This window comes from Aulonocara stuartgranti (assembly GCF_965226115.1).
Source record: "Aulonocara stuartgranti genome assembly, chromosome: 2".
NCBI lineage: Eukaryota > Metazoa > Chordata > Actinopteri > Cichliformes > Cichlidae > Aulonocara > Aulonocara stuartgranti.
Window position 1 is genome coordinate 26453976 of NC_138940.1, and position 14837 is coordinate 26468812.

At 40.2% G+C, this 14837-nt stretch overlaps 2 protein-coding genes across 9 annotated transcripts in view; one reads left to right on the forward strand and one right to left on the reverse strand.

Moving 5' to 3' along the window:
- Positions 1-298: 298 nt before the first annotated feature.
- On the reverse strand, positions 299-6470 carry hnrnph1 (heterogeneous nuclear ribonucleoprotein H1). 3 transcript variants are annotated; one of them, XM_082557884.1, is made up of 11 exons: positions 6353-6470; positions 5397-5493; positions 5157-5312; positions 4920-5063; positions 3660-3798; positions 2696-2901; positions 2430-2542; positions 2180-2315; positions 2010-2093; positions 1807-1899; positions 299-1091 (listed from the first exon to the last, which is right to left on the reverse strand). In XM_082557884.1, exons 2-11 carry the CDS (start codon positions 5476-5478, stop codon positions 997-999), a joined length of 1248 nt encoding a protein of 415 aa, XP_082414010.1. In that variant the 5' UTR covers positions 5479-5493; positions 6353-6470; the 3' UTR covers positions 299-996. The 3 variants fall into 3 exon arrangements, with proteins under 3 accessions (XP_082414010.1, XP_082414011.1, XP_082414012.1); XM_082557885.1 differs by having other exon boundaries at positions 2723-2901; positions 6353-6467; XM_082557886.1 differs by having other exon boundaries at positions 997-1095; positions 6353-6469.
- Positions 6471-8703: 2233 nt separating this feature from the next.
- ankhd1 (ankyrin repeat and KH domain containing 1) overlaps positions 8704-14837 on the forward strand; it is a 32972-nt gene continuing 26838 nt past the window's right edge. For all 6 annotated transcript variants that reach the window (XM_082557834.1, XM_082557835.1, XM_082557836.1 and 3 more), the window contains exons 1-2: positions 8704-9175; positions 12088-12241. In XM_082557834.1, coding sequence (XP_082413960.1) covers positions 8897-9175; positions 12088-12241 — 433 coding nt within the window. In that variant the 5' untranslated portion in view covers positions 8704-8896. The remainder of the gene's footprint in view (positions 9176-12087; positions 12242-14837) is intronic.

The following is a 14837-nucleotide window of genomic DNA, read 5'->3' on the forward strand; positions in this document are numbered from 1 at the left end:
TTTGTGAAAATCCTGAATTAGAGGGGTGCATTTTTAATTCTGGAAGTGACTTTGATATTCAGCCTTGTTATGCACTTTCCCCCCTCCCCCTTTTTAAGATCAGCTCTAACCCCACTGCTGGATGCAGGCAGAATTGTGTAAATGACTGTAGAATGTTGGCAACAGCAACACTATTTTAGAATGTATTCTATCAGGATTTTATGGATCACGTCAACTGCTACAACGGCATTTTCTTAATTTGACTTCTTTTAACTTTAGATATTTGATAAATGAATAAAGCCTCCTGTTTTTCCACCACTTGTGTCAATTAGATATTCCAGACTAGTTTATTCACTTTGTGCACAAGAAATACAAACAGCATCTGAAGCAGTAGAAACCTTCATGGTAGCAGATTTGAAATGAACTTGCTCTCTGTATAGCCCTCATCCAGGAACAGAAAAAGAGCACTAACAGTCACACCATAAGAAAACAAAACATGCTTTGACCATGTTAAGTCCCAAACCTAGATTAACATTTTGTACAGGAATTTAAAATGAAGCTGAACACTATGTAAAAGGTGAAACAAGGTCCAAACATTAGAAGATACTGGACATTTTCAGTTTCTGTTCATGCACTCGGACACTAAAACGTTTTGTTAAATCCACCAGCACAGGATGAGTTAACCGTGCTTAAAGAACGGTAACACAAAACGGCACGCTTCCAGGGAAAGATAAACTTAAAGCACAGTTTATGTTATTTGTAAATCTGTGAGGAATGGGGAAGACAAACATCACTTTGACACATTTATTGTGACGAACATATGATCTCACTGCTCTCTGAAGATCACCCACTTAAAAAAAACAAAACAATAATAATACAAACCCTACCCTTTGTTTTCCCCCAAAACAACCCCACCAGACCCTATCTGAATTATTACGAGAGACTTGCATTTCCAGTCCTTTCAGCAAAATGCTGAATTAAAAAAAAAAAAAAAAAACTAAATGCGAAAAGAAAAAACTACATTCCCCATCCCCCACCCAGTCCATTCATTGAGCCTCTGCTTCCTCCTCCACCGCCGCCATAGTAACTGCTTCCCATTCCGCCCTGGTTACCTAACAAGAGAGAGAAAATACACACTATAGGACCGAGGAGTTCATCAAGGAGTCACGCATAGAACGACAAAAGCTTTCCAAGTTTAAAGGGCTGAATTAGCCTGGATCCAAGATGACAGAACTACACAGCACCTTCTTCCTTAGAACCCAGTGTCATTAAATACATTACACAGCAGTTTTGGAAGCAGCTGCTTCCATTTTTTTTTTTTTTTTTTTTTAAATGATGGGGAATAACAGCACTCCTCTGGTAATTAACCACTGTTTCCACCCTTTGCAACACTGTAACAACCCAACTTTAGGACACTTTTTAGCTGCAGATTTTTCTTTACTGTTACTACCATATGTTAAGTAACAATATAACTATTATTTATTTCAAAGTGTGCTTCAGAATTAGCCAGCTAATAAAAGAAAGGTGTTTTACAAGGCCAGTTTAAGGTGTTACTGAATATTTATGACTTAAAAAAAACAAAAACAAAACAAAAAACAACTTAGTAGCATCTCATTTGGTGCCAGACAGCAAACACTTACAGCTGTCACGAGTTTAAAAATAAACAAAACAGTCACAGTACACAAATAAGGTTTTATGGCACCTTCACCTAGGACAACTTCAATTTCACTTATCAGAGAAAAGGGTTAGACTATAAGTCTTTGCTCAAACCTTTAAAGGTTCTGTAAAGAAATATATTTTAGGAAATACAACAGAGCTGACACTCACTATAGTCACTGTAGCCACCCATGTTTCCTTGGCTGCTGTATCCACCAGAGTACCCTGAGCTCAGCTGGCCTCCACTATAGGATGACTGGCTCCCTGTGGAAACAAATCCCATTGGGCTGTATGAGTAAACCAACAGATACACAAGCATTTTAAGGGAAATAACACAGGGCCCTATTTTCAATATCACTAAAACTTTGACTCACCCATGCCCCCCATCATCTGGCTGCTGTATGCTCCATTACTGCCACCTGCTGTTGAGTTCAAAAACAGCTCCACGTAGCGGTGCTCTGCAGAACAGGAACAAAAATCATAAGAATTAACACGCAGCTTTAAAAGGGTGGGGTGCTCAAGTTATTTTTTAAAGCAAACTCACGCATGTTAGCTTTATCTTTGGACATGGCTGCTACAGCATCTTCGTGTGTTGCAAACTCTACATCTGCCTCCCCGGTAACTCTGCCATCTGGGCCAATCTCAATATGGACCCGCACCGGATTCAAAGGTGAAAAGAACTAAAAAAGACGAAAAATAAATAAATGCACAAATCACAAGTGTTGTCTGCTTTTAAGCCCCTGCGGCGACACAAAAGATAACAAAGGACTGTCAGTGATCTCTCAACAACTTACATTGTAGATGTCTGTTTCTGTGGCTCTGTATGGCAGGCCCCTCATATGTACACAGTGGCCTGTTGTGCTCTGAAAGGAAGAGCCGCCATCGCCATACCGTCCATCCGATACACCTGAACATACATAAATGGAATTAACACAAGGTCTTATGAGGATTTTATCCTAATCTTATTAATTGTTATATGAATTGTTAAGCATGAAGAGACATGAGGGGGTGTTTATTTAAAAGAAACTTCATGGGTAAAGACCAGTAAATCTGATTTCACCTGCTCTCCAGTCCCACTTGGACCCACCTCCTCCGTAGCCTCCTCTGCGCATTCTGTCATAGGACCCCCCTCGGCCCATCATGTTGTAGCCGCGTCCACCAGAGGGCCGGTCATAGGGGCCGGGTCTCTGCATGCCCATAGGCTTCCTCTGGGGTTCGTAATGGGTCCGCACCTCAGCACGGCTACTCTTGAAGATCTCAATGTACCTGAGAGCATACAGATACCACAGTGAGGGCATGGAGAATGGGTGAGAAACTGCATTTGCTTAATACTGGTGAAACTGGGCTATGCAGATGCTGTCATGGTGTAGTCCATAGGTAGTAATAGATTTAAGTACTTATTGCTAGTCGTTAATAAAGAAGATTAAAAATAACTTATTTACTGATCAATAAGGAAGTTGTCCAAATTGATAAGGGCCTCAGTGAGTTTTACACTTTTCTTATGGTTACCTGAAGCGACTCAGATCTGTTTCAGTGTTTCAATAGTGGTATGTGTCGTTGCCATGACAGCTTTTGTCCTGGTTTTAGAGGCACAAAGAGAGCTCCAGCCCTTCTGCAACCCACTAAGCATTACCTGTGACAGTGGGCTCCAGATCCTTGTGTACAGTGGCCCTCTGATTTTTACTAGCAGGGAGACTCCTTACCATTTATCAACCTGGACTCATTTTTAGTGCTGAGACACCATTTGTTCTCCAAATCGGGCATGCACTCCATTTCAGGATTCGCCTCATATTTTTGAATGGTGACCAAGCACTAATCTTCCCCCTGAACATTGTGAATATATATATATTTTTTAAAACGTGGATCTAAGATAGCAACTTGTGTGTATGTGTGTGTGTGGTAAATATGACAAATATGCTTCAAGTAGCCAAGATAAATGTGTCAGTTTTGCATTTGGTTCAGATGTTGAAGGTGCACACCATAAGAAAAGCAACTTATCCAGCCAACCAACCAACCATCCCCACCTGTGCCCTATTCTTTCCTTGTGTTTCTTTAGAGCCTTTTCAGCTATATCCTGTGAAGCAAACTGCACGAAGGCCTCCCCCGTACTCCTCCCCTGGATGTCCACCGGCAATGTTATCCCATTTGGCACGATTTCCAACCCTTCAACCCAAGGACAGATAACCCCAGCAGGGGACATATTAAATCACATGCCCAATCACAGAGAGAACTTTCTCTAAAGAGAGAGATATTAGACTTATGGAAAACTCTATACATCATCACACATACCAATTCATTCCTTTTTTGTGTCTTTTTTCTTTTTCTTTTTTTAAACCAGTGACTTTCCATTTAATTTAGTTACATTTACTGTATTCTAGGGGATAAGATAGAAATGGCAGGATAGAGGAAGACTATGAAGAAGGGCACTGTGTGGGGGATATCGGGCTAGTATTAATGTGCTGATGAGGAGGGTCTAGGTGGGTGACATGAGGAAAATTCGTGGTTGCTCTTTCGTTAAATCTAAGAATTGGCATATCCTCCTGAGAACTGAGGAAACAGGAATCTTCCCATTGAACTTTTTTGGTGATTTCCTTCCTCTTTGGAGCTGAAAGAGGCCACCCAAACACATGGGATATCAATGGAAAGCCCACAATGTCCTCTATTAAGTACATCAGGACTTAATATGATAGCTCAAATAAGTCAAAGATATAGACCAGAGGGCATGAGTGAATAGGCTGGTGCTCAGGAGGATATACTGGGTTTAAAAAAAAAAAAACTTTTAAAGATAAAATTATTAATACATGGTGGGGAAGAAAAAAAAAAGTTAAAAAAAAAAAAATTGAAGACAGAGGCTATATCAGTGATGAGCGGGACCCACTCAATAACTAGTGTATTACCATTAGGCTGAGACTATTTTAAAATGTTTCCACATAATGGGGGGAAAATGTGAAGAAGGCTGAAGATGAAAATGAGGGGCAAAGATAGGAAAGGGTGTTTGCATAACAGATCCCTGCCCTTGTACAAAACATCAGGTCTTCAAATAAATTCTCTATTTAAACTTCAACTGGCTTCCTTTTCCAGCATCATTTCCTTCATTCATTGTTTTTAAGTGTAACCACATTAGATTGTCATTTACAATGGCATACTGACTTCTTCGTAAATTAGATGCAACAAGTTTTGGTGTCGGTAACCAGAAACAAGAAAAGGAAGATCGGAGGGGAGAAATTTAAATTACCAGCATTAAGGGGGTTTATATTTAACCAGCGAACAAGGTTTGTTGTTACCTGAGAAAAACTGCACAATTTCCTCCTTGCTGCACCCGAAGGGAAGGCCCCGAAGCCGCACAAGCCCGTCCCCAGCTGTCTCTGGACAGTTTGGGCCAGTGTGCTTCATGACCCAGTCCATTTCCACATTGTTTGATTTAAACACTATATCAGAGAAGAGAGAAATTACTTCGCTCAAACTGGTAACTTATATAGCATTTATCAGACATTAACTCAGCTGTATGCTGTTATACGCACCTTCTACATATCTGTGACCCATCGTTTCTCTGTCCTTTTTCACTGCAATCTTCAGGTCTTCTTCTGTCTCAAATTCAACGAATGCCTCTCCGCTGGGACGCCCCTCTCTTGTGTAGGTGAAATGGATGCCACTTCCATTGTTTAGGATTTTGCACTCTGCAATCAAAATGCATTATCAGATCATTTCTAACTGTGTTACGTGCTTAAGTATTCTTTTGAAAAACAATAATGCATAAATACCTGAGAAAAACCTCTGAACTTCATCCACTGAACAGGACCAAGGAAGTCCCCGGATTCGCACTACATATCCCTCATCAGCCATGACTGGTCACGATCCCTGAAGATTATGAATAAACGCTTCTTTTAATGTGATTAACCAATACAAACTAACAAAGATACAATAATACAGAAGTCAATACCCTGGTGCTTCGTTTACTCTTTTATTTTCGTTGATCCCCTCTTCACAAGAACTGACACTGTCTCTCTAATGGGGACACGACTAATTCTGAATACAACTGCATTTAAAAAATCCGACTGGCTGGTTTATACATATACATTGACTACAATACGCCATAAAAGCTTTCCTTGATTTACTCTGAGTTATTTCAAGAAAAAGGGGCCTATGTAGCAGCGCCATCTTGAGACAGTTTCGACAGATATTTAAGAAAAATTGCTTTACTGCTCATACTCTTCCGCGGAACAAAGGTTGTTGTTGTCCAAACGTAAGTCCAGAGCAGTCGTCACAATTTCCTTATCTATCAGTACTCGCTAGCGAACTACCGGCATCCACGTAACAAAAAGCGGGAGCTCCGAGTCGGTGCCCGCTAGCAGCACAAAATCAGTAGCCAGCCACTTTCATTCGACAATATTTCCGCGATTGTTGGCTTTCGTCAACTACTTAAGAGTTCGAAAGAGCCATGTTGTTGATTTGTTACGAAATATCTCACTTACTTTAAACGCAGTGCACGGCCCTTAGCATATTAACTACCGCACCCACACAATAGAACAAAAGCGGCCCTCTTGGCCTGCGCCATGTTATTAGCATCGGCAGTTAGCTCTTAAGCTAGTACCGTTAACTAAGCTACCTGTATTAAAGCTGATTCACACATTCAAACCTGTACCTATGTACATTATGAGAAAAGTTGTTCAAACCATGATATAACCAAGTAAAACGAGAGATACATTTATCAATATACCTGATACAAACGCAGATGCAACACGCCGGAGTGTGTGTAATCAGACCTGCGTGGTGCGGCTGAAACTCTCCACTGGGTTGCCAGAATTCTCCAACCATCCCCCCTTCAGGAACCAAAACGGCGCGCCTCATCATGGCATCTGCTTCAAAAGGCCAAAAAATGACGCAAATAAAATACGTTTATAACAAATTTTATTATTTATTTGTGTTTTTAATTGTATCAAAACCGAAGAATGTATAGTTTGTGAAAGGGTGTGTAATAAATAACGTGACAGAAAGGGTGGATTTTTAAACACACCTGGCAATCCTGACGAAATAACCAAACGCCTCCAACTGGCCTGTGTCCACGCCCAAAACCGATGACGTTTCTGCTTGAGGTCTTGGCGACTTCTCCTGGCCTACAAATCCAAGTAACCCTGTTTACATTCGTCAGTAATCCTTTTCAGCTTTTTTCTTTTCTTTTTTGAGTTAGTGTATATGAATGAGCTACTTTTTATGGCAAGGCCAAAGAGTTCATGTTTATCAATGCCAGCTCAAAGTACCACACTACATCACTAAAAACAACCCATTTAGCTACAAGCCTCAACAGATATTAATTTCGTGCTAGGGTAGTTTGTAATAGTAACCTAGTTCGATGAGGCTTATTTTGATTATTGGAACTAAATGATAATACAAGCCTCAGTTACCGGTTTTGGTGACTACTATGCCTGAAAGACCATGTTTATATACAATAGGGACTGTTTCCCAGACTTGGATTGAGCTTATCCCTGAAGTAAAAACTTTTTTTCCCCAATTATAAGCATTGTCAGAGTTTTCTTTTAAGATAGGACTAGGCTTAATCCAAGTCTGGGAAATTAGCCACGGGGTCAGCAGCCCCAAGTAATCCAGATATAGACCACAAGTGACCCAGACCTGCAGCAGGGAGTTGGTTGCAAATCAGTGACACCATTAAAAAATATGTGGAGTAAATGAAGAGTGTTTGTTAATTTATTATCATTATTTCAGTAATGCTGCTTATTCAAGGTTACACTCATCTAGTATTGGTGTACACTGCTAGTTAAAACATATAAAGCACACAATTCTGGAAATAAATGCTTTCAAAAAATGTATGAATAGTCACACAATAATCAAACACAGTCACATGGGGTTTAACCAAAGGGAATGAAATACACTGTTTTTAACCACACTCAGTCCTTACTGAATCAAATGTGATCTATAAGGTAAGGTGTAAACACAATCTAGGACCTTTGTGTAGTTCAGATGTCTTGGTTCATGGTGGTGACAACCCTGAATTCACTGGTAGTTCTGTAAGATTACATCAAACACAAACAAGGCTCCAGGTAGGCTTTTGACTTTACGAGTACATTACAGTGATCTTTTGGACTAGAGGGCAGTCCAAGTGAAGTATTTATTCATCACTGAAGTCACCATTGTGTATTTAATCTTGTACAAAAGTCGCCAAAGCACGCACAGTTCAATAAGCCTCAAGGATATCTTGTGACAAATGGACTTTCTTTCACAGTAGACATTTGGACTTGTTAGGGTATAGTGGTATACAGGTGTATTAATGTTGGCTGCATTCCTCTCATGGGAGGGAAGGTACTGTTTTCATGCGTGGTGTTTCACTTTCAGGACTTATCGGGACACACTGAAAACAGAACAAATTCTCAGATCTCTTCTCTGGAAGACATCATTCCCGTTAGATGACCACTCAGAACTACTTTACATGTATTTGTGCAGACAATTTACCCAAATTAAATAAGTGGACCAGCAAAATGTCCCACCCCATAAAACCCCACAATGAGAACCACTCATTTTGGAGGTTATAGTTTCAGAGCATCAATTACATTGTTAACTTATCTGTGAATGAAAAGTTTGTTCATCATACAGCATTGTTTGTTAATTTTTGTTGTTTTTGTGTGCGTATTTTTGCTAAAAAAATATTTTTTTGTTTCTTTAAATTATTATGTATGATTACCAATAAATTATTTAACTGCATTATATTTAATTGGAAGCACTCAATAATGACTTGATACCCGTTATTTCACATTTAAAAAATCACACTAAATGATTCATTATAATTTACAAAGAGTGTCAGTACACTTTCGAAGTAGTCCTTATGTGCAAACGGTATCCCAACATGAGTTTACATCAACTAGTAAAACTAGCAACTAGTTAAGTTGGCCTACCATGTCATGTCTTGACGTTCGTTCTACTGCCTCGTGATATTGGTAAACCTAACATGACGTCGCGGGCTCATTTTGACAAGCATCAGCTTTAACCAATAGAAGAGACATGTCTCTCCTGATGAACCAATACGGTCGAGAGGATTTTCCACAAGGGCGGCGTTTCTCAGAAACTGTGCGTATCGGGTTAGGTTGTTAGAAAGTTAATGGCTGGGGGAAAGAGATCCTCCTCAACCCTCGCTTCGGGAGAGTTTCTGGATTCCCTGAAGTAAAATCACGCGAATATTCCACAAGAACGCGCCTGGACAGACATTTAAGTCAACAACTAGCACGTTAACGCACGTATCGTGAACACAAGTATGCAGGATGCAGTAGCCGGGACGGCAATGCTGACGGACGGCTTCGAGGACGAGATTGACTCGGTGACTCCTCGCTCCCCAGTGGCAGGGATGGGGGTAGGAGCGACACCAGGAGGAGTCGGACTAGGGGGCATTGGGATTGGTGTAGGTGGAAAGAAAGTACGTTTGTACGGCGAGCCAGGCGGGCCTGCTGCCGAAAGACTGGATTTCAAACTAGCGGCCGCAGCCGTCCTCTCTTCGGGTCCAGGATCCGGCAGCGACGAAGACGAGGTTTCAGAGGTAGCTACGCTAAGCTAGTTAGCTAAGCCTAACCATAGAGCTAGGCAACATTCCTCTCCTAGCGCGAGCTGGCTCCTAGCTAGCACATTAGCTCGCAGTTGGCAGCCACCCCCTCCCAGGCCGCTAAAATTACGTAAAATTAACCAACCCGTCAACAGAATAACACCCCTCGTCAGTTGAGACGCTTATGGACAGTTTACTGTCGATCATGTTTGGTGAGACAGGAGCAGTTGTTCACGCCAACCGGCTGAAATGTTTTATTTATGCAGCGCAGGCTGTGGCCACGGCCTAGTTCGGGTGTAAGCGACGACGGCCTCGTTTGGAGCTGTCGTCTCGCAACACCATCACAAGTTTGCAAGCTATCCAGCAGCTTTCCAGCCACGGCAAATGGATGATGCCCACAAACCCACGGACGTACACGGCCAGCTAAATATCTACCATTTCATAGTTGTGGTGCAATTACGTCACTTTTCCCACCACACCATGTAAATCAACACCGATTGTCCCTTAGGCTAACTTTTCGATAGGTTTAGATTCGGATTTTTAAAAATATAATTATTTTGCTGCTCGTATTTCCACAGTCGGTGTCGACTAATTAGCTAACTGGTCTTCCAGCCGTTCACCTAGGTCGTTCAGATGGCCACGGTGACTGTCAGCTTTATTTGCGTTGTCACATTTTGAGGGCGATTTGAGTTCACGTTGAGAGGTGTCCAACTTTCAATGTCACACACGGCGGACAGGTGTGACTGCATCCCGTCAGCTAAACGCACTTTAGACATGTTTTGTCATCTGGGATGACATAGTTTAAATTGTGTGTAAAACCCTCAGTCACCCTGTCATATATGCATTTCAAATGCACGTGTGGCAGAGCCACATCTTAGGGGATTTTTGTCAACATCTTCAGAGCTATAGTCACTCATCAAATGCCTCGCTATTTTATTATTTTTTTACAGCGTCCGTTTGAACGTTATGAGACTTTGCAGCTTTACTGTTCCCATATAATTGAGTTTACCATATCGTATGACAGCAGCAGACACTGAAATGGAAGTTGTTAGACTGCTTGATTTGCACAAACTTGTCAGATGTCCATGTGACTTTTTTCATGGCAACTTGAGGGTTAGTGTACGGTAGTTTGTACTATTTAAAAAAACGCTTCCATTGAAAAGTTCTTGGTGTTCAACGAACCTGCACCAAGGAGCACTGGACCTGTGGAGCTGTCTTGTTTATGGATGGCTAGTATGTGACCAGTGGATTCTCTGTCTAAGACACACTGCTACACCTTTGATAGACAAGTGAGGGTGTTAGCTCATCCAGCTGTCAATATATCCTGCTGTTTTTGCCTGAACATTAGCTCAGCTGTGTAGCAGCGGCAGAAAAAAATATTTAATTTGTCACTTGCCTCAAATTGCAAAGGCATGTCATTGCAATCATGTTTTCTTGCTCACCCAGTCTACTTTATAAGGCTGAAAGGGAGCATTTGTTGTGGTGTTTCACTCCTGTGGAGAACACGCTGCACTGGGTAGTAGCAAAAATCTGAGCCCCAGGATTAAGTAGATGCCATTCTAGGCCTTTCCAGCTCTGTGGATACCAACACTGGGAACTGTAGTTCATTAATACTGAAGAGTGATACCCATTGTTGATGATAAAGGCCTCTGTAGAACTACATCCCCCATGGACTGTTGTGCACTGCACTCCTTTCATATAGCTGAATTCCTCCACATTGCTGAATGCTGACTCCCTCACAACAGTTTCTCTCTGGACCAGACCCCGAAAGTCTGCTGCAGCTTGTGTGTGTGGACATAGAGATATTGGTTCTTTCTCAGGTTTTGCTGGGGGTTGTTTGAAAATGACCAGTAATTTATTCAAGATCATATTTAGAATCATACCTTTCCTGGTAGTCTCTCTGTCTGAGGTAATGTTTGTGGTATTTATATTGGTTAGTAGGTAATCTGTATACCAGACCTACTGTACCATAAATACTTGATCAAATGCAATGAATCCCCTTGCATGAAGCCCTGCACAGATTATTTATATATCCCATGTTGGTGTTCAGACAGTTTTGTTTACTTCACCTGCTTTTTAACAAAATCATTTCCACAGCTATCTGGATACAGTTAAGATGTTACTTTGAAGATGCAAACAGAATTAAACATCCAGCTGTCAAAGTCTGACTTAAAAAAAGACGCTTTATTATTTTTTCTTAGTTATTTGTATAGGTTATTTGTTTATATCTGTGATTTGTCATACTCATTAATGGTTATGGATAGAGGAGTATACATTTTCAAATGTGAGCAGATGAAAAACAATCTTTTTTTCATTTTGACCTTTAATTTCTGTTTTTCAGTAATATATGTGACTGTAGATCCAATTTAGCCTTGTGCTGTAGTCACATTTACAAAAATATTTCATTGATCCCCTTCTTTTTTAAAACAAAAACTTTTTTTATTTTGTGAAAGAAACTCTGTAGTACAGACTATGATATCTGAGAGCCAAAGCTCAGGTATGAGGTTGTAGAGCTCTGCTTGGGCAGCTGACTCTCAGCTGAATCCGTGTGTGTGTTTAGGGGCTGTAATTCCCGGCCGTAGCACTTCCTGTGCTTTGACTCTTATCCTTGTGCTCCTTTTTGCTTTCCCTCTGTTGAGAGAAACCATAAATAAACAAGAGCCACATGCCTGGTCTTTTTATAGGTGGTGCATTTGTATGCGTACGGCCGCTTTTTATACAGAGTAATGTAAATAATGTTTTCAGTAGTGTAATTTCTTATTTTCCTTTTGCCTTTTTGTATTTTTATAAATACTAACCTGATATAGATTTGATACTCTTTAATTAATGGCCTGCAATCCAAATGGTATCATAAACTAGCTCTCAGTGGGGAAAAGATTTTGTTGCTGACCCTTACCTGTCTCTCCCAGGTGGAGTCATTCATTCTGGACCAGGAGGACCTGGATAACCCCATTATGAAGACAGCGTCAGAGTTACTTTTGTCCAGCGCTACAGATGGAGTAGATTTGAGAACAGTTGATCCAGAGACACAGGCCAGACTTGAAGCTTTACTGGAAGCTGCAGGTATGACTGCATTGTCTGAACTCAGCTCGCCATAATTCTTGACAAATATTAATATGTAATCAATCAGTATGTCATTAACCACACCCATTTTTATACAACCTGTTTTAATTTGTGCTTCAACATACAGAACCAGCAAACCACACCTTTCTACCTCAGTCTTTTTCCATAATCCATTCCCAGGCATTTAAAAGTGGAGGCCTTATGTTTTTTAAATGTTTGTTTGTTTGTTTTTTTTAAGGCCTGAAATTGTAATAAGGAGAAACTGTCGGTTCTGTAAGTGTCATATCAGCAGATAGTTTGAAAGTGATTTGGATAAATTAGTTCAATTAGAACTTGTAATCTCAGAGTAAGAAGGTCTGTGTAGATTAATCCATTAGGGCTGGGTGTCCTGGCTTCGTTTGGGCACGTGAACATTACCATGCAGATTAACACTGGAACACGCTTGAGCCTCCACAGCATGCACAGAGCTTGTGTTGAACAGCTAATGGCTAATCTCATTCTATTCCCCTTTCTCTCTGGCCGGTCTAAACAGTACAGCTAGTAACTCGCGTTACTGGTTTACTTGAGATCTCTACAACCATGTACAATAATGAAAAATAAGTTGTTTATTTATGTTTTCATTGATTTGTTAGCTTATTTGTATTGTTTTTATATAGATTAGCTGAGAGGAGTAGTGTTTATGTGAAATGATTGTGGCATAAAGATCTGTACAGCCTCCTTTCATTCCCTGCATGAGCAAACTAGCCAAATACCAAACCTGTCAAGACCATCCACAAAGATGCCAAGTGTCTGGTGAGATTGGTGGAATATTGACTTAGGCTGTTGTTTATTGCAAAATATATCTAAATATGTTGGTATGGATTTATTATTTGGGCTTATTTGGAGTTTTTCCTATTTGTTTTACATGTTGTCCACACATAGGAAGGTATATGTAGCATTTTCAATGCATTTTGCTATGTCACTCACACGGAAACTCTGCTCACTAGAAGTGGAATTTTTGGAAAGCTCTTCCAAGTGTAAACAAGATAGGATACCGCAAACACAACGGTGTTCACTGACAGCTGCTAAGTTTTGAATTGAAAATACATTTGTTTGGATATAGTCTGAAATGCCCTAAATGGGGAGAAAAGAGCAGCAGTTTGCACAGTGTTTGATAAAGATATATGCACTTTGAAACTAAGTCTGATATATGGGAATTAATATTCTTATTTTCCAGTCCATTGCTGTGGATTGTGATAACAAATTAAATTATTTAATAGATATGACCTTATCTTCCTTAGCTTGTGTGTTTTTTTTTTTGTTTTTTTTTTTTTTTTTTTTTTTTTTTTGTAATGTGCCCAAACAGTCTGGTATAACTTTTTCAACAAATCTGGTACCAAAGATTTCAGGTATATAAATTATACCATGTAGAGCAAAACCTAAAAAAATAGCCCTGGTGTTGTGCCTAAAACTACTGCTGCCGTTGTCAAGGTTTTATTACGTTCCTAACAAAGGGATTGATATAACATTTAAAAAAAAAAGAAGCCAAACTTTGTTTCACCGCTGTAGCCATCTGGATGGAGACTAAACAAAGCTGTCAGAATTGATACTTAGTTGCAAAAGCATCGATGCCTACAGTGCCATCTTTGCCACCTCTTGTTGACACCTGCACACAGGACCTCTTATCGCAAGTAGCTGAAATAGTGGATGTTCCCAATTCTTTTGGAGGAATTTTGAGAGGTCAATAAAGCTCCCATTTCATTAATATTGATGTATGAAACAGTTGCCATAAATGTTAACCTGGTCAGCTCACATTTTAACATTAACTGTTAAACTGTTAGGTATTTTCTGATAGTCACCTTAGCCATCTGTTGTCATTAAGACTGGCTATGGTTAATTATAAAACAATAATGTCAATGTTGGAGCTAGGCAGCAAATGTTATCAGTTCTGCTTGCTTAAATTGAGGCGAAGAAAAGTGTTCTATTAAGTAGACAAACAGTGACAGTCTACCTTACCATCAAAAAATATGGCGGTCACCATACTGGGTTTTTTTTTTTTTTTTTTTTAAAAACATTTTAATTCTATTTTAGGAGGGGGGTGGGGGGTCAAGTTATGTTGCTGTATTTTTTTCCATTATGTCAAACATCTGCCTCCAGCCTCTCTCTCATTCACTGTTCACACTGCTCTGTGTTAGTCTGGATCTCCTTACATCCTCAGCTCTGCGCTCCAGAATTGAAACCCATCTAATTTAGCTGCTCTTTATTTGCTCAGATTAGTTCTCCACACTCTGCAAAAATGCTCTGCACATTCAGCAACCCAAATTCTGCACGTGTCCTTAATTAGCTCTGTCAAGGCTCAATATTCCATCTGTAACCCACGGTTTTCTAGCTGCTGAATTAATGACAGCAGATGGCCAATGTGGTTATTGGGTAATTGCTAATAGTTATGTGGCTAATATGTGCCTTGGCCAGGTTAAGATTTAAGATCACTGTTTACTGCTTACATGTTGGTGAAACAGGAGCTTTATTGACCCCTTTAAAGTCCTCCTAAAGCGTTGTGAAAGTTAACTTCTTCAGCTATTAGTGAGGGGAGGAGCTGTGTGTCTATCTGGCCACA